The 27938-nt window shown below is 43.4% G+C and overlaps 1 protein-coding gene across 1 annotated transcript in view; it reads left to right on the top strand.

Annotated features, from left to right (window-relative positions):
• The window catches only part of cd34 (CD34 molecule), a 64404-nt gene that overhangs the window by 741 nt on the left and 35725 nt on the right, over positions 1–27938 (top strand). Inside the window, exon 2 of the mRNA XM_078242265.1 lies at positions 26865–26939. Coding sequence (XP_078098391.1) covers positions 26865–26939 — 75 coding nt within the window. The remainder of the gene's footprint in view (positions 1–26864; positions 26940–27938) is intronic.

The following is a 27938-nucleotide window of genomic DNA, read 5'->3' as shown; positions in this document are numbered from 1 at the left end:
CCTAGGCACCACACTCTGGCGCCTGTTTGGGTACACTGAGGGAGAGTTTAGCATGGCCAATCCACCTAATCTGCACAACTTTGGACTGTGGGAGGAAACCGGAGCACCTGAAGGAAACCCACGCAGACAATGTGCAAACTCCACACAGACAGTGACCCAAGCCGGGAATTGAACCCGGGTCCCTGGTGCTGTGAGGCAGCAGCGCTAACCACTGTGCCACCATGCCGCCCCTATTATTAGAATTTGCAATTTAGTCTGAGTAATGTGTTTCTCCATTAAAGATTCAGACACACCTTATAATTCACAATCGTTTTAAAAGAGGTACTCCCTTGAAATTTTGTGAAAAGTTTATCAATGTCTCAAGGTTCCGTCAAATGCTCCATTGTTTTAAAACCATACAAAGCTAACAAAATTGTGCCGACTATTTCAACTGTAATAAATTTCTAGCAAGTTTTGTCACAAAATGAATTCCACAGAACAAATGAACTAAATCATTACAATCAATTATGCTATTGATCACGTTATCTTCATAATGTTCAGGGCTCCGTACGAAAGTCAAGGATTTAGATAATAGCTAATTTCGTTTTTTAAAAAAAGGTAATTATGCATGGAAAAAGAAATGTGTTGCAATCTGGGAGATAATGGGTGGGATAAACAGAGGATGCAGTGGGGAAAAACCCTGAAGAATGAATGAATGAATAATTGAGAGTGCAATACTTAGGAGAATGTCGGTGGAATTTCTGTTCACATGTGGGAACAATTAAGCGTGCTGTTTTAAATTGACTGGAGATGGAGCAAAATCCTATTGTTCTCTCAGCTCCACCATGGACAAGATGAGCCGAACATCTATGTATTTTGATGGGCTTTAACTTGAATTTACAATATTGAAAAATGGTAGGATTACAACTGGTCAGGAGTAGGTGTAAGGAGATTTATACTGTGACCCGTGGTTTCCCCTGGGCCAAAATAGATCCTGCGCACTGAAACATGTATGACTTCTCATTTATTATTGTCTGATTCTTTGCTGGTTGATTTTTTGAAGTCATTTAGGCAGCTTACCAAGTACAAGAGTCTCTAAACAAACCAACTGAGAAAATCAAATGAAGCGTCCAAAATGGGGAGCAGAATCTTCCCCTGCCTCACACTCCACTTACTGAGAGCTTAGGCACAAATGAGCGGAGCTAAATCTTAGCTAGTTTAACTTGCCAAGATGGCACATCATGCCAAACAAAGCACTGGTAGACATTCTGCAGCAAGAACCCATACTACGGTACCCATAGAATAGAATCCCTACGGTGCAGAACAAGGCCACTCAGCCCATCGAGTCTACACTAACTCTCCAAAAGAGCATCTTGCCCAGGCCCACCACACCCCACCCTATTCCGCAACCCTGCGCATTTACCATGGCTAATGGTAATGGGGAGGCAATGACAGATATGGTATTATCGCTAGACTATTAATCCAGAAACTCAGCTAATGTTATGGGGACCCGGGTTCAAATCCCGTCACGCGAGGTGGTGGAATTGAAATTCAATAAAAATATCTGGAATTACGAATCTACTGATGACCATGAAACCATTGTCAATTGTCGGAAAAACCCATCTGGTTCACTAATGTTCTTTAGGGAAGGAAATCTGCCGTCCTTACCTGATCTGGCCCACATGTGACTCCAGAGCCATAGCAATAGGGTTGACTCTCAGCTGCCCTCTGAAATGTCCTAGCAAGCCATTCAGTAAGGTTAACTAGGAATGGGCAATGCTGCCAGCCAGCGACGCCCATGTCCCACAAATGAATTTTAAAACTCCACCTAACCTACATATCTTTGGACACTAAGGAGACATTTAGCTTCACCAAAGTTCTTCTTCTCCAGGTAGCATCCTTGATTATCTGAGAATTGCTGAACCATGGCATATGCATTGATGGTGCTATGTGGCAGGGCAAGGAGTTATGCCCCAAGTCTACCTCAGTTGGAATGAGGGAATTGAACCCGGCACTGTAGATATTATTCTGAACCGTACACTAGCCATCCAGCTAACTGAGCTAACTGGCTTCCTGGATGTAAGATGCCATATTCTCATAACCACCTTCAGGTAATGTCTCCCAGCATTTGTTATCCAAAGCTCTAGAATTTCCTCATGGAGTAAATGGGGTGATGGAGTCTGATTATATATCTGTGCAATATCCCGGAAGGTGACAATAGTTACTAGCCATTGTAAACCTCTTTTTCATACCTATTCCGTAGAAATTTGCCATCAATGGAGTGGAAGAGCCTAAAAAACTTAATGTCCTGGATTCCCAAGTTCACACAATGTACCAGCCTATTCATCACCAGTTGTACAATCCCGATCCCTGTGTGAAGGGCTTTAGTGAAGAACTCGGTTACCCGTGAAGCTGACTTCAAAATGCTCAGTAAGAAGTTAATGTGGATCAGAACTCTCCCTCCTGCAAATGCGACCCACCCTTGCCCAAAATTCACTTCAGAGAGAATGCACTGATCTGAGTGATTGGGTAGAAGGGATACACTGCAGTCACCACAGAGTATAAGGTGCATCTATGTTAAGCACAGGAGGATAAGAGCAATGGATTCACATATTTTATGATGAGTTGTGCTGCTGCTCATACCGCTTATGAGTAGTTCCTTAAACGAGTAAGAGTGATTCAGTAACTCCCAGCTTGCAACTTGTGATTCATCAATCCTTTCAATTCCCGAATGACTATGATTTACTTGCTGATGAGTTGTGCTGTTGCTATGCGGCTCACAGCAAGTTCCTGGCACCTGCTCTCTCTGTAGTGAAGGCTCAAGCCCAAACAAATAATTATGTTGCAAAATGCCTCACTTCTTTAGCAAAGGCAGTGCATTCCAGACCATCACTACCCTCTGCTTAAAAAGAGGGGATGTGAGGAAAAATATTTTTACCCGGAGGGTGGTGACGGTTTGGAATGTGCTGTCTGGGAGGGAGGTAGAGACCTTTAAAAAGTACCTCAATGAGCATTTGGCACATCATAACATTCAGGGCTATGGGCCAAGTGCTGGTAAATTGGATTAGGTGGGAGTTCAGGAGTCGGTGCAAACTCGATGGGCCAAACGGCCTCCTCTGATTCGATGATTCTAAGTACATGAAAGAATATAAAGCTAAGAAGACTTCACGGTAATTGGTGAAAGAATTGTAAGATGAGAATTTGTTTTACACAATATTCTGTTATGATCTGGAGTGCAGTGTCTGAAATCAGATTCCAAAGTAACTTTGAAAGGGAAACAATCGGAGGGTTACCGGAAAAAGACGAGGAATGGGATTAATTGGATAGCTCTATCAAAGAGTCAATGTAAGCGGAGTGGGCTAAATTACTTCCCTCTGCGCCGTACGATTCAATGATTTTATAATTAAGTGAAGACTTCACCACTGCTGGAAACCATTTGCAGATACTTTAGGGAATAGTTCAACTTTGAATTGCTCTTGGTGGCCTGAGAGTTAATGATCAGTGAGGCAGCTGCTAAACGTCAGTGGTGAAAATTTGTTCCGTTGCTTGCCCAGTGCTTTTCCATCTGTCAGTTCCTCATGCAACTAAAGGAAGGGCATCTTTACAAAGTTTCCCAGATCAATGATGTTGCCTCTGTCCTATAACCTACACAACACAGTTTCCTTTTCCCGGTGCAGCCTTGGCTCCTCAGTGACTTGTGGCTGCAAAGTTCACGCCCATTTCCTGCTTGAAAATTTACACAAATGTTAAATATTTGGGTCAGCATATGTTCTCACCCGAGTGGAATCCTGTCCCAGATAATGCAAAAATACAGTGTGGTAAAGTACTGTTGGCTTATTACCTGTATATGTGACATGCCTGGACACATCCCTGCCGGCCCTACCCGAGACTCCTCCCCCGCCTGGTCCAGGTATAAAGGCGACTGCTCCCCACCCCTCCTGCCTCAGTCTGGACCAGTTCATCGGCATGGGTGTGCTCCCAGTCTTTTGCTAATAAAAGCCTATTTTTTCTTGCATACAAACTAGTCTTTGCTCGATTGATGGTGCATCATACAGGTAGCTTGAACTAACATTAATCTAATTATCCATTGAGTTCTGTACAAATGTAGACAATGTCAAATGTTCAGCGATCACTGCGTTCAATTTTAAGATGTAATCATCACCAGCATATCCGATGTGATAGTTTCATAGCAGAGAAATTTGTTACTGGATCTTTTTATTTTAAACTATCACTTTTAATGCTACCTGTATTTGCCATAACACAATCACTTTGATTCTCTTGTTTCTTATATTATTGGTATTAAGGGAACAATCTGCTGAGATATCAGTTAAGTGTTAGGAAGAGACTTAGAATTTAGGAGCAATGTACAAATGAAGCAGTTAAGCTAAAGACAGAATTAGACAGTTCCCTAAGTCAAAACACTTATCTCTCTGGAAGCAGTTTGAATCCAACTCAGATTGATGGAATTGTCTCTTTCTGCAGTAATAAATACAGTATGACCAGCATGAAATGGGCTTGCAATCTCACAAGCGTGATTCCACAGCACAAAAAAGTTTTGTGCAGGCTTAATCACTGCCTGAGTTAGCACAATCAGAGCACTGTGTGTAATCAGGTCATGCAGGCAACCTCTGATCCCGGTGAGTTAGTTGCACACAGCTGGAGTAGCCTGCTCCCGCTGCCTCAGAAAAGCAGCCAGCATAATCAAGGGCCCCCATGCAATCCGGACATACTGGCCGGAATTTCCCATCTTGCTGGAGTGAACAGAGATTTGGCTGGTCGCCACATTCTCCGTCTTCGCTGCAGCAGGAGTGTGGTGTGAACGGGTGGTAGGATCGCGCCCACTCTCTTTCAGCTTCTTCCACCGGTGAAAAGATACAAAGATCTGAGATCGCTTACCAACCGACTCAAGAATAGCTTCTTCCCTGCTGCCATCAGACTTTTGAATGGACCTACCTTATATTAAGCTGATCTTTCTCTACACCCTGGCTATGACTGTAACACTACATTCAGCACTCTCTCATTTCCTTCTCCCCTATATACACTATGAATGGTATATTTTGTCTGGATAGCACGCAAGAAACAATGGGGGCGATTCTCCCAAAGTGTCGAATTTGTGTAAAACCTGGAGTAATTCCCGCTGGATTTTTCAGTGGGAGTTTCAAAATGAATTTCCCACACTCTAGTGCACGAGCGTAAATCAGTCCAAAAATCAGGGGGCCTATTCCTGTTGGGGAGGTCAGCAGCACAGCACTGAGCGGGCCACTGCGCATCCGCCGATCTGCCAGCGCTGAGATCGGCACATGTCTAGTGGCCCCTGTCTGCTAGCCTCAAGATTGAGCTGGCCAGCCCCATGACTCCCCCATCACTGACCCTCACACTACCCCCACGGCCCGATCACTGGCCCCCCAAACATACCCAGGCCAGCCTTGACCTCCCCTCGCCCCAATTCACCTTGATGTCCCCCCTCCTGAACCCCCACAGCCCCGGCCCCCCCCACTCCCACCGGCAGTCTCGACCCCCCCCCCCACAGAAGGCTGACTCCCCCCCCCCCACCCTGATGGCCAACCCCGATCACTGGCCTCCCTCCCTCTGTCACTCAGCCCAAATGCAGAGTTGCAGCAGGACCCCCTACCCACACTCACCCACAGAGGAACTTCCCCCATCAGGCCCTGCCCCCTTGGCGCTGCCTGATGCCCGACGGGTAGTCCCAAGCTGCCCCCTGGGCATTGACACTTTGCCCTTTGCTCCTCGCAAGTGGGGAGCTATACTAAACTCCGCTGGAGTGAACTACTCCTGGCCGGGGTGGGGAGAGGGGGTGGGGGGGGGGGGGGGGGGGGGGGGGGGAGACTTCAGTGTCGAGCCAGCTAATGTTGTTAAAATTGTATTTAAATTGTAATTTAAGCAATTAATGCAGCTCTGGGTCAGAAATTGGCACGGAGCTGATGCCATCAGACACGCGGAGGCTGTGGCACCCAGCGGGTACCCGCAGTAAGGCCTCCGCTCAAGTTTCCCGGCCCGCTGCACTATAAAGGCAATGCAGCGGGATGGGAGAATCGCTTCCAATGCTTTTCACTGTATCCCAATACATGTGACAATAATTTTTTTTTATACTTTTCCAATTCAATCAAATCAAATCCAATTCAGAGTCTCAACAAGTTGAGACATTTCAGATCCAGGCTGACAAGACAGGGCGAGCGACCAAACCACCCTGTCCTGGGCCCGATCTACATGAGCCAAGCTGATTGGAGAAGGGGGAGGTTCCTCCTCCAAGACTTGAGCTCATTTGCATCTTAGCCAAAAGGCCGAGATGCCGAGAAGCAATAATTAATCAAATCAAATTTGCAGCCGCACGATTGACCTCAGTATTTCTGGGTGCGGAGGCTTTGATTATCATCCAGGGTTCTCTCTCTTGGTCACAGTGAATGCGCTGAAAATGCACATTGGTGGATATTAAGTGAGTGCAGGGTTGGGCTCAGTAATGATGATCCACATTGGACTAACAATCGCCACTCAGGCTCACACTTAACGCCATCATTATTTGGTTGAGGTAATAGATATGGATCAGTGCCCTGGAATCAGTGCTTATGAAAAGTAGGGAAATTAAAAGAAAGAAAAGTTATAGATCCATAGAGGGTGATGCTCTACTTGCCTTGCTAGATAGGTGAACAAAGAACAAAGAAAATTACAGCACAGGAACAGGCCCTTAGGCCCTCCAAGCCTGCACCGACCATGCTGCCTGACTGAACTAAAACCCCCTACCCTTCCGGGGACCGTATCCCTCTATTCCCATCCTATTCATGTATTTGTCCAGATGCCTCTTAAAACTCACTATTGTATCTGCTTCCACTATTCCCCCGGCAGCGAGTTCCAGGCACCCACCACAGTCTGTGTAAAAAAAACTTGTCTCGTACATCTCCTTTAAACCTGGCCTCTCACACCTTAAACCTATGCCCCCTAGTAATTGACTCTTCCACCCTGGGAAAAAGCTTCTGACTATCCATTCTGACCATGCCCCTCATAATCTTGTAGACTTCTATCAGGTCACCCCTCAACCTCCGTCGGGCAGTTAAAATTGTCCAAAGTACTTGGGTTCCCTGGAGCCACTGCAAGCTGGTTCTGAATTTCACCCATCCTCCTGGACAGTTGGCAAGGACATCTGCTCAAAGTTGATTTTAATGTCTGCATGATGGTGGCGGGGAGGGGGGGGGGGGGGGGTCAGAACTAGGGGTCATAGTTTGAGGATAAGGGATAAACCCTTTAGGACTGAGGAGACGAGAAATGTCTTCACCCAGGGACTGGTGAATGTGTGGAATTTGTTACCACAATAGTCGATGCCAAAACGTTGTGTGATTTCAAGAAGGAATTAGATGTGGTTCTTGGAGCTAAAGGGATCAAGGGATATGGGGGGGGGGGGGGGGGGGGGGTGCAGGAAGTGGGATCAGGATATTGAATTTGAAAATCAGCCATGATCAAAATGAATGGTGGAGGGGGTTCGAATGGCCTACTCCTGCTTCGAGTTTCTATGATGAGTCCTGATTATAAGGTTGAGGCCACTTCCTATTTCCCCTAGCTGACCTGATTAATCCACAGGAATGATCAAGTTTCCCATCAGGCTAATCCTGCAGGGAAGAGGATCAGGGCCAGAAGATGCCTAAAGAGTTAAATTTTTACATTTGACCTTGCCCTCCGCTAACAACGCCAAATGTATGTCGGTGCCTTGTGAGAATGGTTAAATGACCTGAACAATCTCATACTATGTCGGTTTAAAGGTTAAGCCACAGGCTGCATCTGAATAAACATCATTATGTAACAGCTATAATTATTTCTTAGTCTTATTCATCATAGATTGGATGACATGTTTATGGTAAAAACACAGTTCAGCCAGACTTTCAAGTGCATCCTGCCACTTCTGCCATAAATTACGATCAAAGGAACTCAGACAATGCAGATCATTTGTTTTTTTAGAGGAATTTTACTTTTTAAGCGGCCTAATGTGACTCCCGGTACAATACTTCTGTCCCTTCGTGTGTATATATTTGGCACTAATTGAGGCTATAACGTCCCAACGATCACATATTCTGGTTACAAAAAAGACTAAATTGTCCAATAACTCACTCCTCCTTTTGAAAGTATTGGACAGATCTTGCTGAAATGGGAATCTCATGCCACGTACCATCAATTAGGTCTCTTCTGCATCATTCAGCTCAGAAAAGTATTGTACCATAATTTGCTGCCAGTATAACTTTTTAATCAAAAAAACGTGATGATTGAGAAAGTGGGACAAAGGAGAATGAGTGTGAATTAGAGCCACAAGAACACATGGGAAGACAGATAAAGAGAGCCAAAGAAGGCTTTCACTGAGAAGGAAAAAACAAAACAAACATTAAAATTAAGGAAAGTTAAAATTTTACATTCGACATTTTCTCTCACAATTTACAGTACGCAATATTTAGCGTTGACAATATAAATTGTTCCCTTTCTGAGCCAGAGAGCTTATTGACATTGCCTTAACAATAATCCTGTCGTTACAAAAGTGCTTACACTCTTAATTACCAGACTTAACTATCTGTAAAGAGTTTAATGTTAATTAAAATGCAAATCCAACAAGTCTTTAAAAATAATGGGGAGGCTAAGGGCCACGCAAACAGCAGAGTGCCGTAAATCAACCATCAAGTTCTGAAGATTTGCAAATCATGGCAGATCTCTTAATCTCCAGAATTTATGGGCTAATTTGTGCGGTGATAATGGCAAATGTTGTTTATACACCATTGTACTTTCAGCATGATATTGCTCACCATCGTACAAACATGTTTCAGGTCATCAGTGTTTGAGAATTTTCTGATTATTCAACAATTGTTGAAACCAGGCAACAACAAGCTAAAGGTTGTTTTATTTTTGTGAGAGATTTCATAGTGGTAGGAACACCCCACAATACAGATTTTCTGATTAAATAGTACAACTTCCTCACCAGGAAATTGGGGGTGGAGGGAGAATGGAGGAAGGGGGGCTAGATTTTATTGTCCTGCCCCAGTGTTTGATTGTCACCTGAGGAAACTGGTAAAGTTGGGTGTCATGGCAATGCCCACTGCCTCCCCACTCCCCCCATCCCACCACAATTTTACCAGATTTGGGTGGGGAGGTGTCAGGAGGCCTGCCTGCCCATGGGCCAATTGAGACCTCCCCCCCACTGCTGCTGGGAGTTAATAAGCGGCAAGAGAGGCCCATGCCAAGCATCCAGCCCGATAGCTTTCATTCCAACCATTGGTGGCAAGAAGGCGGGGCTTTATAAATGGACCTGCCAGGCTCCACAGAGGCCTTCCCCTTAGGCCTCCCGTCCACTTTGTTTTCTCCTCCCCTTGGGGAAGGTAAAATCCAGCCCCAGATATTCATAGCAAACTTACATTAAAAAAAGCAAAATACTGCAGATGCTGGAATCTGAAACAAAAAAAGAAAATGCTGGTAACTTTCAGCAAGTCTGACAGCATCTGTGGGGAGAGAATAGAACCAGTGTTCTCTTTCACCTTGAGCACCGTGTGGAGGACTTCAGTTGTGTGTGTTTGTCCTGCCTGGACACATCCCCTACCGGCTCCTCCCCTTGTCACCTAGTATAAAGGTGGCTGGTTCCTCCCCCTTGTTCAGTTTGGGTCGGTTGTCTGTTGGGATGTGCTCCTAGTTCTGTAATGAATAAAAGCCTACAGTTGTATTGGCACACAAGTAGTCTTTTGCCTAATTGATAGCGCATCACACCGTCACTGCCTTCCATTTCCCTCCTAGTGTTTGACAAGGTGTTTACCAAAACTCGCTTTCACAGCCAAATTTCCTTCCTCGGTGACTGTCTCCATCTCCGACTCACCCCACGTGGATTCCAAATGAAGTTCCACCCATTGTCTTTCAAATCCACCCAGGAATACAGGTATCTCCAGGACATACAATTCTCTGACAAAGGGTCATGTAGACTCGAAACGTTGGCTCTATTCTCTCCCCACAGATGCTGTCAGACCTGCTGAGATTTTCCAGCATTTTCTGTTTTTGAACAACTTCCGTCAGCTCTTCTGCCAAATGTGACTAAATACAATATCAAAAATGCTAAAATGGACTATCAAAGGAAGCTAGCTGAAAACATAAACACTGACACCAAAAGTTTCTACAAGTATATAAAGAGGAGGAGAATCGTGAAAGTAGATGTTGGCCCTTTAGAGAATGGAAGTGGTGGGGTAATAATGGGAAACTCGGAGAGGCACTAAACCAATACTTTGTCCCTGTCTTCACCGTAGAAGATATTCTGTCCCAAAAACTGCAGTTAATACATTGGAACTTGGTGAAATTACTATAGCCAGGGAGAAGGTACTCAGTAAACTGAAGGGTTTTAAAGTAGATAAGTCCCCAGGACCTGATGTCCTACACCCTAGAGTGTTAAAGGATGTAACAGCAGAGATGGTGGATACATTAGTTATGATATCCCAAAATTCCCTGGATTCCAGAAAGGTAGTACGAAGTTTAACAACACCAGGTTAAAGTCCAACAGGTTTATTTGGTAGCAAAAGCCACACAAGCTTTCGGAGCTCTTAGCCCCTTCTTCAGGTGAGTGGGAATTCTGTTCACAAACAGAGCTTATAAAGACACAGACTCAATTTACATGAATAATGGTTGGAATGCATTCCAGAAAGGTACCAGTGGACTGGAAACATGTTAATGTGAACGTCCTTATTCAAAAAAGGAGAGATGCAAAAAGTGGGAAGCTATAAATCAGTCAGCTTGACCTCTGTGGTGGGAAAGTTGCTGGAGCCAATCATTGAGAATGAAGTGACTGAGCATCTGGAGAAGCAAAGCTCAATTCTCAGTGTCAGCACGGTTTTGTGAAGAGCAAGTCTTGATTGACAAACCTGCTGGAGTTCTTTGAGGATGTAACCAGCAAGGTCAATAATGGGAGTCCTGTGGATGTGATCTATCTGGAATTCCAGAAGGCATTTGATAAGGTGCCACACAAGAGACTGATCCAGAAGGTTAGACCCCAAGGGGTTGGGGATAGATTAATGGTTTGGATTGAGGATTGGCTGACTGATAGAAACCAGAGGGTTGGGATAAATGGGATCTTCTCCAGTTGGTGATCTATAATGAGTGGGATTCTACAGGGTTCAGTTCTCGGACCACAAATATTTTCAATGTATATCAATGATCTACAAGCAGGGACAGAGTGTAAAATTTGCTGATGATATGAAAATAGGTGGGAAAGCAGGCTGCGATGAGGAGATAAAAAGTTTGCAAATGGATATTGGCAGGCTAGGGGAATGGGCCTGAATCTGGCAGATGGAGTTTAATGTGGATAAATGCCAGGTTATCCATTTCGGCCAGAAAAACAGAAGGGCAAATTACTATTTAAATGGGAAACAGATTCAAAAGGCGTCAGTGCAGAGGGATCCGGGTGTCCTTGTGCATGAGTCTCAGAAAGTGGGTATGCAGGTGCTGAACGTTACAAGGAAGGCAAATGGAATCTTCGCATTCACTGCAAAGGGTCTAGAGTATAAAAATAGAGAAGTGCTGTTACAATTGTATAAGGCATTAGTGAGACCACACCTGGAGTATTGTGTTCTGTTTTGGGCACTTTCTTTGAGGAAGGATGTGGTGGCACTGGAGGTGGTTCAGAAGAGGTTCACTAGATTGATTCCAGGTTTGAAGGGGCTGTTGTATGAGAAGTGGTTGAGTAGTTTGTGCTTGTACTCACTGGAGTGCAGAAGAATGAGGGGGGATTTGATTGAGGTATATAAAATACTCAACGGGATTGATAAAGTAAATGTTAATCAAATGTTAGCAAACCTCCCTTTCTTTCACCTTAGGAAATGTCACCAAATCCTAGTGTACACATAAGCTGCTGTTATAAACAGCATAATACTTGATAATATGTCACCATTTGATAGCACTGGAATAAGATATTTTCTGCACCCTTATCTTCCTTATGCAAGTTGGAACGTGCACTGTCCAGCCAGTAAGACCACTATTTTCACAGAGATCAAATAGTATTTTACTGCTATTACTTGAACTGTGAAAACATAAGCTAATAGGTGAAAAAAAGACCCGGTCAAATCCAAGTTTTTAAGAATCATTGCAGCGCATTTTGGATCAGAAGTAATGTATGATAACGTGAAGGCCAGCAGTGGCAGTTTGATACAATATTGGTGGTTACATTGTGATCAATCATTTTTCTCGAGTTGTTATCCTACTGACTGTGGAGCCATTGCTGTGAGGACACTGCAAAAGAGGCTCATGTGAAGCAAACTAATGTGAAACACAGATGAGAGATGGATTACTGTGCGAAAGTACGCCCATTACACAAACCTCCCAATTGGTAACATCTGTAATTTCGAAAACAGATGTAATATACACACATACCAGCTTTATAATGTTTTCCAAGACCCATCGTTTACCTTTCCATAATTACTTTGCCATACTTGCGCGCAAAAAATAAAATATTAGTTTGAAATAAGCCACCTGTTCATCATAACTTTTAAGGCATCCCCCAGTATTTCTACAGAATTACATTTGTCATTGCACAATGTCCAATGTGAATCTTCGAGCGTATAACATTCAGTTCATATGTCAAGTGACAGGAACAAATACAATACAAATCTTTGCATTAAGAATGATCCCAGAAAATGAAAAGCTTGAAGTAAGAGGAGCATTTGAGGACTCTGGGTCTGTACACAATGGAGTATATAATGAAGGATGAGGGGGAGATCTCATTAAAACTTACAAAATACTGAAAGACCTGAATAGAGTGGACGTGGGGAAGATGTTTCCATTAGTAGGAGAGGCTAGGAGCTGAGGGCACAGCCTCAGAATAAAGGGAAGACCTGTTAGAACCGAGATGAGGAGGAATTTCTTCAGCCGGGGGTGATGAACCTATGGAATTCATTGCCACAGAAGGCTGTGGAGGCCAGGTCATTGAGTATAGTTAAGACAGAGATAGATAGGTTCTTGATTGGTAAGGGGGATCAAAGGTTATAAGGAAAAGGCGAGAGAATGGGGTTGAGAAACTTATCAGCCATGATCGAATGGCGGAGCAGACTCAATGGGCCGAATGGCCCAATTCTGCTTCTATAACTGATGGTCTTTCCCAATCAGTTCAGTTTCTTGCTTTTTATATCACATCACTATTGGCTCATTGGTTAAAAGATATTGTTTAAACCTCCATATCCATCCTTCATCTCCAATAAGATATTAAGAAAGTGCCTGTGGAACTTGGATTGACCAGTTTACCGATAACACCAAGATACTTTTAATGTCAAGAATTTAAATGTACTTTGTTTATAATCAATGTCCATCTTATTATGTTCCAAAACTCAAGAATTTATATGTATTTTGCTTTTTATCTATGCCCCTCTATTATTATTTTCTAACCAGTTAAAATTATCAGTCATAGTTTAGCACAGAACAATCTAATCTGACGACTATAAGAAGCAAACTGGCCTTGTTAGATTCCACACCAGCATTTCTATTCTCAGGCTGGCTTTGTAATCAGCCTCTTCTTATCTATCCCTTTCAACCCTGCAACTATCCCGCTCCATCCCATTAATGTAATCCCCAATGGACCTGCCCTTGCATCTGTGGTTCTATATCTAAGTCCAGTTCCCAATCGCATCCTGAACCTTGGTCCTATCGACAGCCTTGGCTCTGAACTGCCTCATAAACCCCATGTAATTTTACAGCAACTCCCTCCAACCACCGCTTCTTGGTTCATTTTGCTGACAGCCATGGCGCTCTGTAACCCGGCAACAAATCATGTTGGCATGTTCAACACCCCCCCAACTCAGAGTGACTTCTTACAGGTAAGCAAATACTGTGTGGAAAGCAAAATCCAGAAAAAAAACTTGTAAAGACAACTGAATTATTGTAAACATTCAAATACACAGGCTGAAAAAATCAGGTAGATTTATTTGCTGGTTATATTTGGTAACTGATCTCTACATTTATTGGCATGCAACTGCAGCTTGCATAGCACCTTTAATGCAGTAAATTGTCTCAGGGTCATTTCATGGGAATGTTATTAAATAAAATTTGACACCCAGCTGTATAAGGAGATATTAAGCAGATAGTCAAGTCCTTGGTCAAAAGATAGAATTTAGGAAGTGTCACAAAGAGGCCTGAGAGGTGGAGAGTTTAGTGAAGGAATTCCAGAGCTTAGGGTTGAGGCAGCTGAAGGTACAGACACCAATGGTGATGTGATGAAAAATCAAGAATTCACCAATCAGATAAGCAATGACTGAATTCAGCTCCATTAAGTCTGCTCCTTATATCAAAATAACAACGGCACCCTCACTGACTTTTTATTTTCACTGTCACTTAATAAGTATATTTACATTTTCACAGCGAAAGGTGAGGTGCTTGAGATACTGGATGGGCTAAAAGTTGTTGAAGAGGTGGTATTGAATGGGCTAAATGTACTTAACGCTGATGAGTCACCAAGGTTGGATGTGATGCTTCCGAGGAAGCTAGGAAGCTGGGGTAAGTAAGGTGGAAGCCATAACCTTCCAATCCACCTTCGTTATGGAAGAATTCCAGAAGACTGGAGAATTTCCAGTTTGTTCGAAAAAGGATAAACCCACAAATTACAGGACTATCAATTTAACCTTAATGTTGGAAAGTTTTTCGAAATGATAATCCCAGGACAAAAATAACAATGACAAGAGTGAATTATTTATGGAAAAACCGGTGTGGATTTGTTAAAGGCAAATCTATCTTAACTAACTTGATTGAGTTTTTTGATTAGATCCCAGAGAGGATTGATTAGGGTAATGTGGTTGATGTGGCTTACATAGACTTGCAAAAGGAGTTTGATAGAGTGCCCTATAATAGGCTTGCCAACAAAATTAAAGCCCACTGAATAAAATAGTCTATGGCAGCACAAAATCAAATTGGTTGAGTGATGAGCAATAGTAACGGGGAATAAGAGTTTTTCAGCCTGGAGGAAGGTTTGCAGTGGGGTTTTCCCTGGCTTTACTTGGCATATATTAATGACCCACACAAGGGTCGACAGGGCATAATTTCAAAATTTACAAACGCCACAAAACTTAGAAGTGTTGTGAGCTGTGAGGAGGATGGCAATAGACTTCAAAAGGACAAAGCCAGGCTGCTGGAATGAACTTACACTTGGCAGATGAAATTGAACACAGTGAAGTGTGCAGTGGTATGTTTTGTTAAGAAGAACTAGGAAAGGCAATATAAAAGGTCTTTCCGGCAACAGCGGTGGCTCACCATCAACCGCCGGAAAGACCATTCAGTCCTGCCAAAATCAATTATGATTTACATCCCTCGCCAGTGCTGCCATCGGGGAACCCATGACAGGACTCAACTTTGTTAGGACTTGAAGATCCTGTCGATGGAAATCAAAGAATCCCTATAGTGCAGAAGGAGGCCGTTCGGCCCATCGGGCCTGAACCAACAACAATCCCACCCAGGCCCTATCCCCGCGACCCTACTTTTTACCCTGCTAATCCCCCTGACACGAAGGAGCAATTTAGCATGGCCAATCAACCTAACCTACACATTTTTCTAGTTTGGGAGGAAACCAGAGCATTCACGCAGGCATGGGGAGAATGTGCAAACTCCACACAGTCATGTGAGGCCAGAATTGAAAGCGGGTCTCTCGCGCTGTGAGGCAGCCGCATTACCCACTGTGTCACCGTGTCGCCCGGACTGGAGAATTCCACCCTGTTGGTCAAATGGCCTCATTCTTTGCTGTAACCTGTTCTATGATTCTATGAAATGCATTTATTCACAATTTGGTATTTTGTTTTATAATCCAGCATATTTATAGGTAACAATATGAATAATTTCAAATTATATATTCTCTTTTATTCACATTAATATGTAGTTGGAAAATGTGATTAGTTCTCTCTGTTACACTGATATTTATTCATTGCACCCGATATTGTAAATTCTCTTTGTGAATGATGGTCATCTATTCATTTCTAATGATTTTATAACAAGATACAGCCACAGCTGAGAGGCAGACGTTGAATTTTGTCGGCTTTGTTCACACAAGAAACATATTTATCTATCCAAGTACAATGAGTGTGTGTGCATTTATTTATTTCTGTATTCCATTTTTCATTCTTATTAAAACAAAAACCATGAGGAATGCCCTTTGAGATTGATCAGTTTTTCAAAAAGTTTCAATTGGAATAGGGCAAAACTCTAATTATTTGCAGTTTTCAATATATATTTACCAGTGATCATTAGGAATTGAAGAACATTATATTGAAAAGTAGCTTAGGGTCTAAATTATCTCTTTAAAAACTGAATTACCTCAAGCCTACTGTAAAAGGGGCTGTACAGGACATTTGGTTTATTTTAAGCTATAATCTCTGAATGTAAAATTCCTATTCAGATTCTATTTGCATTGCGCATTAGAATAACCATTGCTTATTTAAGCAATTTGCAGTGAGGTGGGGGTTGGAGTGTTGGAGGATGAGGTGGGACCTGATAGAGGTTTGCAAGATTATGACAGGCTCGGATAGAGTGGATAGTCAGAGCCCTTTTCCCAGGGTCGAAGGGTCAATTACTCGGGGACATAGGTTGAAAATGAGAGGGGAAAGTTTAAAAGAGATGTAAGAGGCAAGTTTTTCACACAGAGGGTGGTAAATGCCTGGAACGCACTGCCGGATGAGGTGGTGGAAACAGATTCTATAACAATGTTCAAGGGGCATCTGGAAAGATACATGAATAGGTGGGGATAGAGGGATATGGACCATGTAGAGGCAAGAAAATATTAGATTAGACAGGCACCGGTGTTGGCACAAACCTGGTGGGCTTGTTCCTGTGCTATACTCTTCTTTGTTCAATTAGCAATGCATGAAAAACCCATATCAAGCAAATCTGCAACATTCTTTTGGGTAGGTAAAAAATAGCCTTTATGGTGTTTGGTTCCACTGTGTGTCAATGAGGTACATTCACATGATGCATATTGAGTAGTAAGTCTGCGTATCACTGTTATGATTTGGATACTCTTCAGATACTATTTCATGTGTGCAACACAAAATATTGCATCCAGAGGCAAGTCCTTGTATCCTATGAACTGAAATGTGTTGCGTACAAAGCAATCAGTGAGCAGTGACCTTATATACCTTCAATAATGTGCAGGAAATAAATGGATTTGATCTTGACTTTTAGAAGCTGATTGACTTGGCCACCATCACGTTTGAAAAGTACAGACAGTGATTCCCTGACAGGCTGTGTATATATCAGATCAATAAATGGCCAGTGATCAATATTAACTTTTTTAACACTTGGCTGAACTTTGAATTTAAAAGAGTTCATATAGACAGAGGTGAGTCCTTACCATTGCTCTGGTATTGACACATGAGAAGGATAATGTATACACAGTCAATAGTAATACTAAAATCCTACAAAAGAATATTGGAAGTATAGAATCCTTCACAGTTTAAAGCAAGATGTATCTGTAACGCTGTCTGCTTCTCAGACACCTCAATCATGCAGAATGTGGACTGGCACCTGGATATTACTTTATGTTGGATTATCAACAGATTTCTTTTCACTGCTTTGGCTTCAGTTTCTTCTGAGCAACTCAGGCTGGTGGTGAGCAGTAACCACTAAAAAGGTTTATAGACTGGTCTGACTTTCACACTACAATGGCATATTTTCAACTCCCTTTGGCCGGACATGCCATTCATTTCCATCGATTTGGCTATTTTAACCCTGTGTTTAGATGAAAATTGGTGACATATATCACTTTGAAGAAAAGATGGCACCAGAGTGAGGCAACTTCTAGCAAGCTGTCCCAAGCATACTCTCTAAATTAATCTTTTATTCTATATTGTGCACCCTATTGTCTTCCTTTTCCCCTATGGAATTATTTTACCTGTATAGTGCGCAAGAAACAATACTTTTCAATGTATCCCAGTCCACGTGACAATAAATCAAATCAAATCAAATAGAAGGAACCCCATTGTTATTTAACTGCCGAATGAGTGGGCTATTGCCACAGACGTCCCACTTTCAAAACGTCACCTCCCAAAAAACACCCCCATCCTCCCCATCTCTCCCAGAACCTTACCCTGCTTACCAAAAGAGAAAATGCAAGAAAATCTCAGCAGGTCTGGCAGCAACACACCACCAGCCTGCTTACCAACATGGCCTGCTCAATTTCCATCAGCATGGATCCAGAAAGCTGCTAGTTTCAGCTGGTAAGTCGGATGCAGGGTGAAGCAGGCCCATTCATCCGACCAGATTCTCACCAGGAGTTAAAAGCTCCCCTTATTTGTACTTTTTAAAAAGTCTACTCCTTTTGACCACAGCTGAATATCTGTCAGGAAGAACACAAGCTCTCTATCTGGGGCCTGAGGTGTGTAGCGAACTCGATACCGACCTTTCAACCCTGGCTTTTGAATTCAAATTCGATGCCCAATTGCTCAATGGGCTGAAAATCCTCTCCGTCTGTTGCTTACGTGATTTGCATTTGACCAGTCTCCAGCCAGTTCCTCTGAGACATGGGTAGTTTTTCCACACCCCAGAGCTGTCCTCAATGACAACAAATTTGGCAATCACTTTGGGAGGTCATGGGATAGCCGGTGTGTGGAGGAATTAAAAATATAATTTGTTGCAGTAATGATGCAGAGCAAATTGCCCAGCCAATATGGAACCTGTCCAATTTTCATTCCATGAAATCGAAGAACAGGTGAGGATCAACTCTGCAAGGTGAACACTAGATAGTAAAGAGGACAATTGACCCCACTGCTGAGGTCAAACCGAGACTCTGAAATCACACCACGCGACACTGATAAATGAAAACCAGTGTTATCGCCTGAAGTTACCTGGCCACTTCTACAGTTTGAGGCTCCAAGATTTTTCCGATCTGGGTGTGATCTTACTGGCCATTCACGCCACACTCCCGTTACAGCAAGGTTAGAGAATTTGGCTTCCAGCCAAATCTCCATTCACTGCGGCGGGAAGGGAAAATCCCAGTGGCGTGAACAGTCATAACGTTCTGGCCTCTGTCATTGTGATGTACACTGGGACGTACCTGGGTCAGTGTTCCTCCATAAAGGTTAATTACTCATTACTGTGGCTTTGGGGTGGCACAATGGTTAGCACTCCTGCCTCACAGCGCCAGGGACCCGAGTTCAATTTCTGGCTTCGGTCACTGTCTGTGCGGAGTTTGCATGTTCTCCCTGTGTCTGCATGGGTTTCCTCTGGGTTTCCTCCCACAGTCCAAAAGATGTGCTGGTTAGGTACATTGGCCATGCAAAATTCTCCCTCAGTGTACCCAAACAGGTGCCGGAGTGTGGCGACTAGGGGATTTTCACAGTAACTTCACTGCAGTGTTAATGTAAGCCTACTTGTGACACCAATAAATAAACTTTAACCTCTCCCATGAGCTTAGCGCAAATTTCATGGTGAGTAATTTACTTTTCAAGAACCAAAGTGTCCAGCTTCGGTGGGAGGCTGCCTGAGGTACATTAAGAAGGAAGGTTTGTTTAATTCGTGGAATATTTTGCTCCATGTTGTGACGGCAAATTCTAATCTGCAAATGGTTCCTCTGTGGATCAGGCCATAGCCAGTGTAAATATGCTTCAGGCCTGCAAAAGATCTTAAGCTTTTGTCGACACGAAACAACATTTGTCAAATTAGTCCTTGTGATGAACATACTTCACGTGGATGCCTAACAGGGGATAATCATTTAAAAGATTAATTAAAGAGACAGGAATGTACTGTAAGCTATCTCTCAACCACTAGCTAAGCATCTTCAAAGGGAAATATTTATCTTTGGCAGTGCTTGGCATTTGCTGTGCAAAATGGTGCTTTACGACAATGATTATTTTGAAAACAAGATGGAGCATTGGAACATTGAAAGGTTGATCCACCCGTAAAGATAAAATGGAAAACACTGATGTTCCTGTCCAGATTTTGTTCAGCTAGCTGTTTCTTGCAGAACGCTACAATCTAGTCCAAGGACATCTGCAACTTTATTGTAGCTCGTCAATGGATTCAAATTTGCCAACTATTTGCTAAGTAGAATTTGAGAAACATGATGAAGGCATTACATCAGTACAATTAGGTAAGATTTTCCAGGGTGCAGCTGGAAAACATAATCCAGTCAAACCACTCCTAAGAGTCTTCTTCCATCCCAGTTTCAACATTTTAACTCTGTGTGGAGTATGATGGTGTTTAAAAAAAACCAAGATCTTTGAAGTGGAATTTTATGGCCGTTGATGTTCTCAAACTTGTGGGTTGGCAGTCAAGTGTTTTGCTTTATTTGGTTACTCAAAGCAATATCTGAACTGAAAATTGTGGTCACGCACTGACAAACAAATTCATCTATTTATTTAACCCCTTGTTTACTTGTAATTTTTTTAACCAAGGAGAAGGATCCCGTTGGTGAGTCGAGAAAATGTATGGGCCGGAATTTTCCAGCCATTCATCCCGGTGGGATCTTTCAGTTCTGCCGACGGCTCACGTCTGCCTCGGATTTCCCGGCAGCAGGGGGGGAAACCCTGTTGACAACAGTGGGACTGGAAGATCCTTCCAATGGTCAGTGAACGGGGCTGCCCTCGCCACCACGAAACACATGGCGGGTTGCCCAGAAAATCCTGCCGATGGGCTTCGATTTTATTGTCCTGGGCTGGGGGAGGTGACGGTTGAAAGGAGGTATGTAACTTATCACCTCTGTTTACAAGAATGGTTCCAGGGATAAGAAACTTCAGTTGTGAAGATAGATTGGAGAGGCTGGGACTGTTCTCCTTGGAGGGGAGAAGGCTAAGAGGTTTGATAGAGGTGTTCAAAATCATGAGAGGGCTGGACAGAGCAGATAGGGAGAAACTGCTCCCGCTCTTAAAAGGATCAGGAATGAGAGGGCACAGATTTAAAGTGACTTGCAAAAGAAACATACATGATGTGAAAAGAAATGGGTCTGGAACCCTCTGCCTGGAAGTGTGGTGGAGGCAGGTTCAATCAAGGCATTCAAAAGAGTATCGGATGATTGTTTGAATAGAAACAATGACAAACATTTCCGGCCCTTTCCACTGGTGGGATATCCTGGTCCTGCCGCCGATGGCAACCCCAAGCTGTGGGTTACTTAGCAATGGAGGGTGCAAGTAATGGAAAAAGCTTTTGACATTGGCGGGAAGATCCCACCGCCAGCCAATGGTGGACTGCCTCCACAAAACACACCATGAGGTGGGGGTGGGATTCCTGCCCAAAGTGCAGGGTTATGGGGAAAAGGCAGCAGATTGACAATTAAGTCATGCGCCGGAATTCTACCGTCCCGCCCTCCAAGGAATCGGAACAGACAGGGGGCAGACAAGAGAAAAACCCATTCACCTCGGGCGGGAATTTCCAGTCTCACTCGAGCGAGGCTGTTAAATCCCACCCATGATGTTCATTTGGAGAGTTGATGCAGACATGGTGGGCCAAATGACCTCCTTCTGTACCATACCAATTCTGTGATTCTGTGATTCCGCTGCTCATCAGTTGTGTCCTGAGTTAATCTGGTATTTTAAGCAGGAGAGACGGAAGTCAGAGGGCTCCCTTTTATGTAGCTTGACATCATCAGGTCCCTACAGGCAGTTTTAGTTGGAGGCCCGAGTGGGGGAAGCAGACAGCCTCCTCATATGACTTGACCTGCAAGGAGGTGGATCCTGCACCAGAAGAGGCCCACAAAGGTAAATTTTATGTCCCTTCAGGTTCAGGAAGAGCAAAAGAGCTGTTAAAGGCCTCTCAAAGGCCTTTTTAACCAGTATTCCTTCACTTCACTCTCCCTTCCCCCTCATCAATCGCATAAAGTGCTTCTCCACCTCCTGTTGACTGCCAGGAATCATTTTTACAGGCCCTCGGCTGCAACCTCTTCCTGCCAAATTCCAGTTACCCTCGTCAGTCAGGTAGTGGATCTGGCACCGTTCAAATGGGAATTGGAGAATATTTACAGAAATGAGGCCCAGCAATTAAAATCGGGCCTGGTTACGTCCAAGAATTCTTCAGGACTGCCGCACCCCATTCCCTGCTCTTACCCCATTGAAATCAGGACCATGAATTAGTAAAGATTACTGGGTTGATCAGCCAGTTCCTGTTAACCCATGTGTAACTGTACACTGTGACCTACATAATTCCCTTACTTCAGACTTGGATGTGTTCCAATATTTCTGTAGTTGTGCTATTATCATGAGAAAGAAACCTGAGTTGTATCTGAAGCCAATTTTATGTTGATTCTGAGCGGCAAAAAAAATTATGGACCAAATCTTCTGGTCGCTGGATTGTCAGAGAACAGACATATGACTGAGATGCACATCAGGACCCTAATGAGCGGCAGATCTCCATGGGAACTGCCCAGAAAGTTTCAACTTCCGATGGGCAATACCCCAGCTCCACATAACCCTGTGTGAACGTTTCCGACTCTGAGCTGGAGTTGGAAACTTAACGTGTTCTGACGTAGTTACCTGGGTGTTTACCCAGGAAATATGAGACAGATTCAAGCCTGGTCCGACATCTATCTAACTACAAAACTGTCCTCCTAAGCACCCCACTTGATGCCCTGGCTATACACCCCCGACCACCCAACTACTGCCCAACCACCCGTCGGCCCGAGGCCCAGCAACCACCTGACTACCCTCTGACCACCCACCATTCACGCCGATGGGACTTTCCCATTCCGCCGCAGTGAACGGAGATTTGGCTGAGCACCAAATTCTCCAACTTTGCTGCAGCAGGAGCGTGGCGTGAATGGCCGGTAAGATGGCACTCAAAGATTTTTTATAATTTGTTCATATATTTAGGAGCACTACTATCAGCATGCCACCCCTAATCCTTCCTTCTCAGTCTTAGAATTCTAGAATAATTTAGCATCATACAGCATAGAAAGAGGCCACTCAACTCCTCATGCCTGTACGGAACCTTTGTCCAAATTACAAGCGTTCTACTCCCTACTCTTCCCACATGGGTCAGTAAATTTGTTCGCTTAAGTATTCATCTAATTCCCTTTTGAAGATTACATTATTGAATTTAATTTCCCCATGCTTTCAGGCATTGTGTTTCAGATCAGAATAACATGCTGTGCAAAAAGGAGCAATTGTAGGATGCGTTTTACTTTTATCACTCAAGATTTACAATTGATCTCACAAGGGAAACACTTGTTAGACATGATTACCCAAGATGATTGATCAAAAATACATTAACCTTTAGGGTGCTTAATATTCTCAGCACTTCTCCGGTTAACCATCTGCTTTCTTAATACAGCCCTCGCTGTGTATGCCGGCACTGGGGCAGTGCAGTAGCACAGTGGTTAGCACTGCTGCCTCACAGCTCTAGGGACCAGGGTTCGATTCCCACCTTGGGTAACCCTCTGTGAGGAGACTGCATGCTCTCCCCGTGTCTGCTCCAGGTGTTCCGGTTTTCTCCCACAGTCCGAAAGATGTGCAGGTTAGGTGCATTGGCCATGCTAGATTCTCCCTCAGTGTACCCGAACAGGAGTGTGGCGACTAGGGGATTTTCACAGTAACTTCATTGCAGTGTTAATGTAAGCCTACTTGTAACAGTAATAAATACTGGAAACAGGGCTGAAAAATAAACCTACGCATAAAAGCTTTTGGAAAAATAAGCACAAGCATGGCCGTTTTTTTATGGTAAGAAGTCTCACAACACCAGGTTAAAGTCCAACAGGTTTATTTGGTAGCAAATTGTATTTGTATCATGGTATTTGCTACCAAATAAACCTGTTGGACTTTAACCTGGTGTTGTGAGACTTCTTACTGGGCTTCCCCCAGTCCAACGCCGGCATCTCCACATCGTTTTTTTATGAGCATTGTAGTTGCGAGTACTTTGTGATGTTGGGATTCATGTTGAATAAGATCATACCCAATAATTTACACAATGTGTTGATTTCTGCTATGAGCATAAGGAAGAATAAATACTTATTCCAGCTTTCAATAATCAGTTAGAAAAAAACAATACAAGTGAAGTGGCTTGCCACATCTTAGCAGCATGCAACGGTATTGTGTATAGTCTGCAAAGCTGCAAATTGTTGGCTCCACATTACAGTCTTAGGACTCTAACTCCTGGCACCACTTTAACTGGTTGGTTTAGGCCTCCTAGTCAATGATTGTGGAACTGTTTAGGGAACATTCACTTTCCGATGTTGGAGTTACCGTAGTGCGCATGAGAAGGGAAATAACTTGTGGTGTTTAAACATGCAACATGCTCTGCTGTTTACACAAAAGAAACTGAGGTAATAATATTATTTTAAAAAAGGTACGTGTGTGCCAACATCTCCATTCCTTTCTTGCTGCCCTGTTCTCTGTAACTCGCACATACTGCAATAGCAAACGTTGTCACTGAAGTTTAAAATGTGTTTCATTCCTTTTCCGCAGTTCTGAAACTGGTTTATGAATGAGTTAGTTTGCACAGATATAAAGTAGAAATCTAGTCAGCAGGCGATAAGGAATTATGACATTTTATTGTTGGAAAAATTGTAACTATACAACATTCCAGGATAATTGTTAATTATACATGTAAATTGAGCCCCATTTGGAATGCCTTAGGGTAGAGTTGAAAAGGATCTCATCTGTTGGACTGGAGCCTGGTATTCTATCCCTTGGGATGTTAATTTCTAACTAGCTGTAAAAAGAGGAAGTGAAACTCAGATCCCCATGAAGGAGCTTCCTGTGGCCTTACTCTCAAGCAGAAAAGCAGAGAGAGCAAGTCAACAAATGTCATCACCACATTCTGTATGGTAGTGAGACCTGAACAGTATGTCAGTGACATATAAGAGTGGTGGAGAAATTCCATCCACAGTACTTCCGTGACTCCCTCTGGATTAAATGGGAAAACAGTCGAACGAATGCCATTGCCCTCCTTGAAGTCAGCTCCACAAGCATTCAGGCAAAATTCCTGCAAAATCAGTTTTGATGGATTGGGCACTGTCCAGATGATCTAAGGGCATCTGCCCCAACAGGTCCTACCCTTCCTGGCACAGTGTTAACACCACTGCCTCACAGCTCCAGGGGCCTGACTTCAGTTCCAACCTTGGGTGACTGTGTGGAGTTTGCAAATTCTCCCCGTGTCTGTGTTCCAGTTTCCTACCACTATCCAAAGATGTGCAGGTTAGGTGGAGTGGCCAGGGTAAATTGCTCCTCAGTGTACCAAGATGAGTAGATTAGATGGATTAGCCATGGGAAATGTGTCGGGTTACAGGGATAGGGTGGGGAAGAGGTCCTGGGTAAGATACTCTGTCAGAGAATCAATGCAGACCCGAATGGTCTCTTTTGCACTGTATGAATCCTATGATTCTATGAACTCAACTTGCTGAGAAAGAAAAGGCTTCATAGACAGTCTGCACTCCACTTAAAGTTCAACAGCATTGGTGTTAATGACTGGGAGGAGTTTGTTACCAGTCATTCAAAATGGCGGCAACTTGCCTATCGAGCTGCATCAAGCTTTGAGTGACAGCATCTTAATGATGAGGCACGGCAGGGAAGAAATGAACAGGAAGCAAAAATTGCACTCTGGATCCCAGTAGCTCTTGGGACATCCTGCTCCATGTGCCCAAAGATCTGTGGGACAAGAATTGGCCTGTTCAGTCACATGGCAGAAACTCAGGATCTCAAATAGATGCATCCTCAAATTGAAGGACAGCCACCAACGATGGCAGTTCTCCAGTCTCCGTACAAGATGGATGTTTTCAATTGTAATTCAGGAGTGTGTGTGGATATTTTGTTTCAGGTAGATGAAGATGCAGCTGAACAGTTTACATCAGAAAACTCAGTACAATAGATCCTCTTTAAAATGCGACCTGTATGCAAAGAAAACTGTCTGAAAAATCAATCATAGATTTGCCTTTTGCGAATTTGAACCTGCGCCTCCATTGTCCAACTCTTCATATGATTTAAAGTAGATTTCCAGATTTACCTTTTCCATAATAATATCTGTCTTAAGTATAAGATCATCTCTCCCCTGAAGGCTAAAATGGACGGGTTTTTCTAGTCTTTCTTCAGAACTTGGACTTCTAACATTTGGGTTCACCTACGTGAAGTTTATTGTTCGCAGTTTGCATGGAAAGAGCAAAATATGAAAGTTAAGCTTTACCAGAAATTAGAGGCAATAAAAGTGAAATTCAATTTTGACCTCAGTAGATTGTCCGGTTTCTCCCATCTATTGCAGTTAACTTTGATCAGAGTAGATTGGCCGTTTCTCATAGGTATATAGGAATTAGGAGCAAAAGTAGGCAATTCAGCCCTTTGAGCCCACTCCGCCATCATGGCTGACCTCTCTGCGAGAAGTAGTTCCTCCTCATCTCAGTTTTAAATCTACCGTCTCTCAACCTGTACCTGTGATCTCTTGTTCTAGATTGCCCCAAAAGGAGAAACATTCGGTCTACGTTTACTCTATCAATCCCTTTTAGTATTTTATATAGCTCGATCAGATCCCATTCTTGTCCTTCTAAACTCCAGCAATTATAAGCCCAAACGGTTTAATCTCCCCCTCATGCATCAACCCTTTCATCCCTGGTGTCAACCTGGTAAACCTCCTCTGAACTCCCTCCAAAGCCACCACAACCTTTCTCAAATAAGGAGACCAAAACTGTACACAGTACTCCAGATGTGGTGTCACGAAAAACCTATATAATTGCAACAGCACTTCCCTACTTTTATACTGCAGTCCTTTTGCAATAAGTGCTAACACCTCATTGGCCTTTTTTATTACATGCTGTATCTGCATACTGACTTTCTCATCTATTGCAGTTCATCTTGCCCTTTTCATGTCCCTGGATAAAGCTAAGTTTCATCCCTAACTTTTGGGGAAGATCAATGTGATACAGATTTAGTTCTGTAGCAAAGCAAATGATGCCATCTTATTAAGGACTTTTTGATATTTTTTCAATGTAGACCAATGGAGTTGTCACAGTTCAGCTGTAATCACGACAACCAACCCTCCGGAAAGAAACAATAGTACACAGTCAGGTGAGTTTAATTCATTATTATACTTAATAAATCAGTAATCTGAGTATAATTCAATCAAATTTATGTTTTCAAAGGTCACCAGTGACTCATACTTATGCTAAAGGTACAGCGAATAATTTTGTCACCAGGAGAATAATTGGGTAGATTTTAACTTGTCAGCTACATATTATAGACATTGTCCTGTTTGTCTTTCTATTGATTTGAACACCAGCTATGGCCCAGGTCCCAAATTGAAAATCTACTCCAAGTTCTTCAGATTTATTCTCTGGTGTCAACTGTTTCTCACTTGTCTCTCGATGTTGCCAATTAGCCCCAGAAGTTAAAAAGATTTTCTTAATTGAATAAACAATCTTAATTTTGTATTTCTACTGCTACATATATTTGGAAGTGAAAGATTGGACTGTGATGTTGTCACTGAGGATGGCACGGTGGCACAGTGGTTGTCTCACAGCGCCAGGGACCCAGGTTCAATACTGGCCTTGGTGGCTGTCTGTGTGGAGTTTGAACGTTCTCCCTGTGTCTGCGTGGGTTTCCTCCGGATGCTCCAGTTCCCATCCACACTCCAAAGATGTGCGAGCAGTGACGAGGGCAGTGATGAGCAATGCCAAGGCACCCCTGGGCATTGCCGGGGGCATAAGCTGGCACTGCCAGGGTGCCAATGTCATGGGACACCACCCCCCCACTGTCCGACCCCCTTGTGGGGTCCTGATTGCCTCCCCTTCACTCCAGTGGGGTCGGGCCACTAGTTCCCCAAAAGTGGGAAGCTCATCTAATCGCCGCTGGAGTGAAACACTCAGAGACTTCAGTCGTGGGCCCGCTAATCTCATTTAAATTATATGGAAATGATCATTTTAATGGTCTGTGCTACTCCTCGCTGATTTCTGGCGCAGATGCCACTGGAAATCTGCACTGGAGACGCAAGCGGGACGCGAATGCCCGCACAAACCCCATGAATCGGCCACCATGGGATCCTCCCGGCCTGCTGTGCTAAAACATCAG

The sequence above is a fragment of the Mustelus asterias genome, chromosome 25, assembly GCF_964213995.1.
Source record: "Mustelus asterias chromosome 25, sMusAst1.hap1.1, whole genome shotgun sequence".
NCBI lineage: Eukaryota > Metazoa > Chordata > Chondrichthyes > Carcharhiniformes > Triakidae > Mustelus > Mustelus asterias.
The sequence above is the reverse complement of the archived record's forward strand: the minus strand, read 5'-3'. Positions and strand labels throughout refer to the sequence as shown.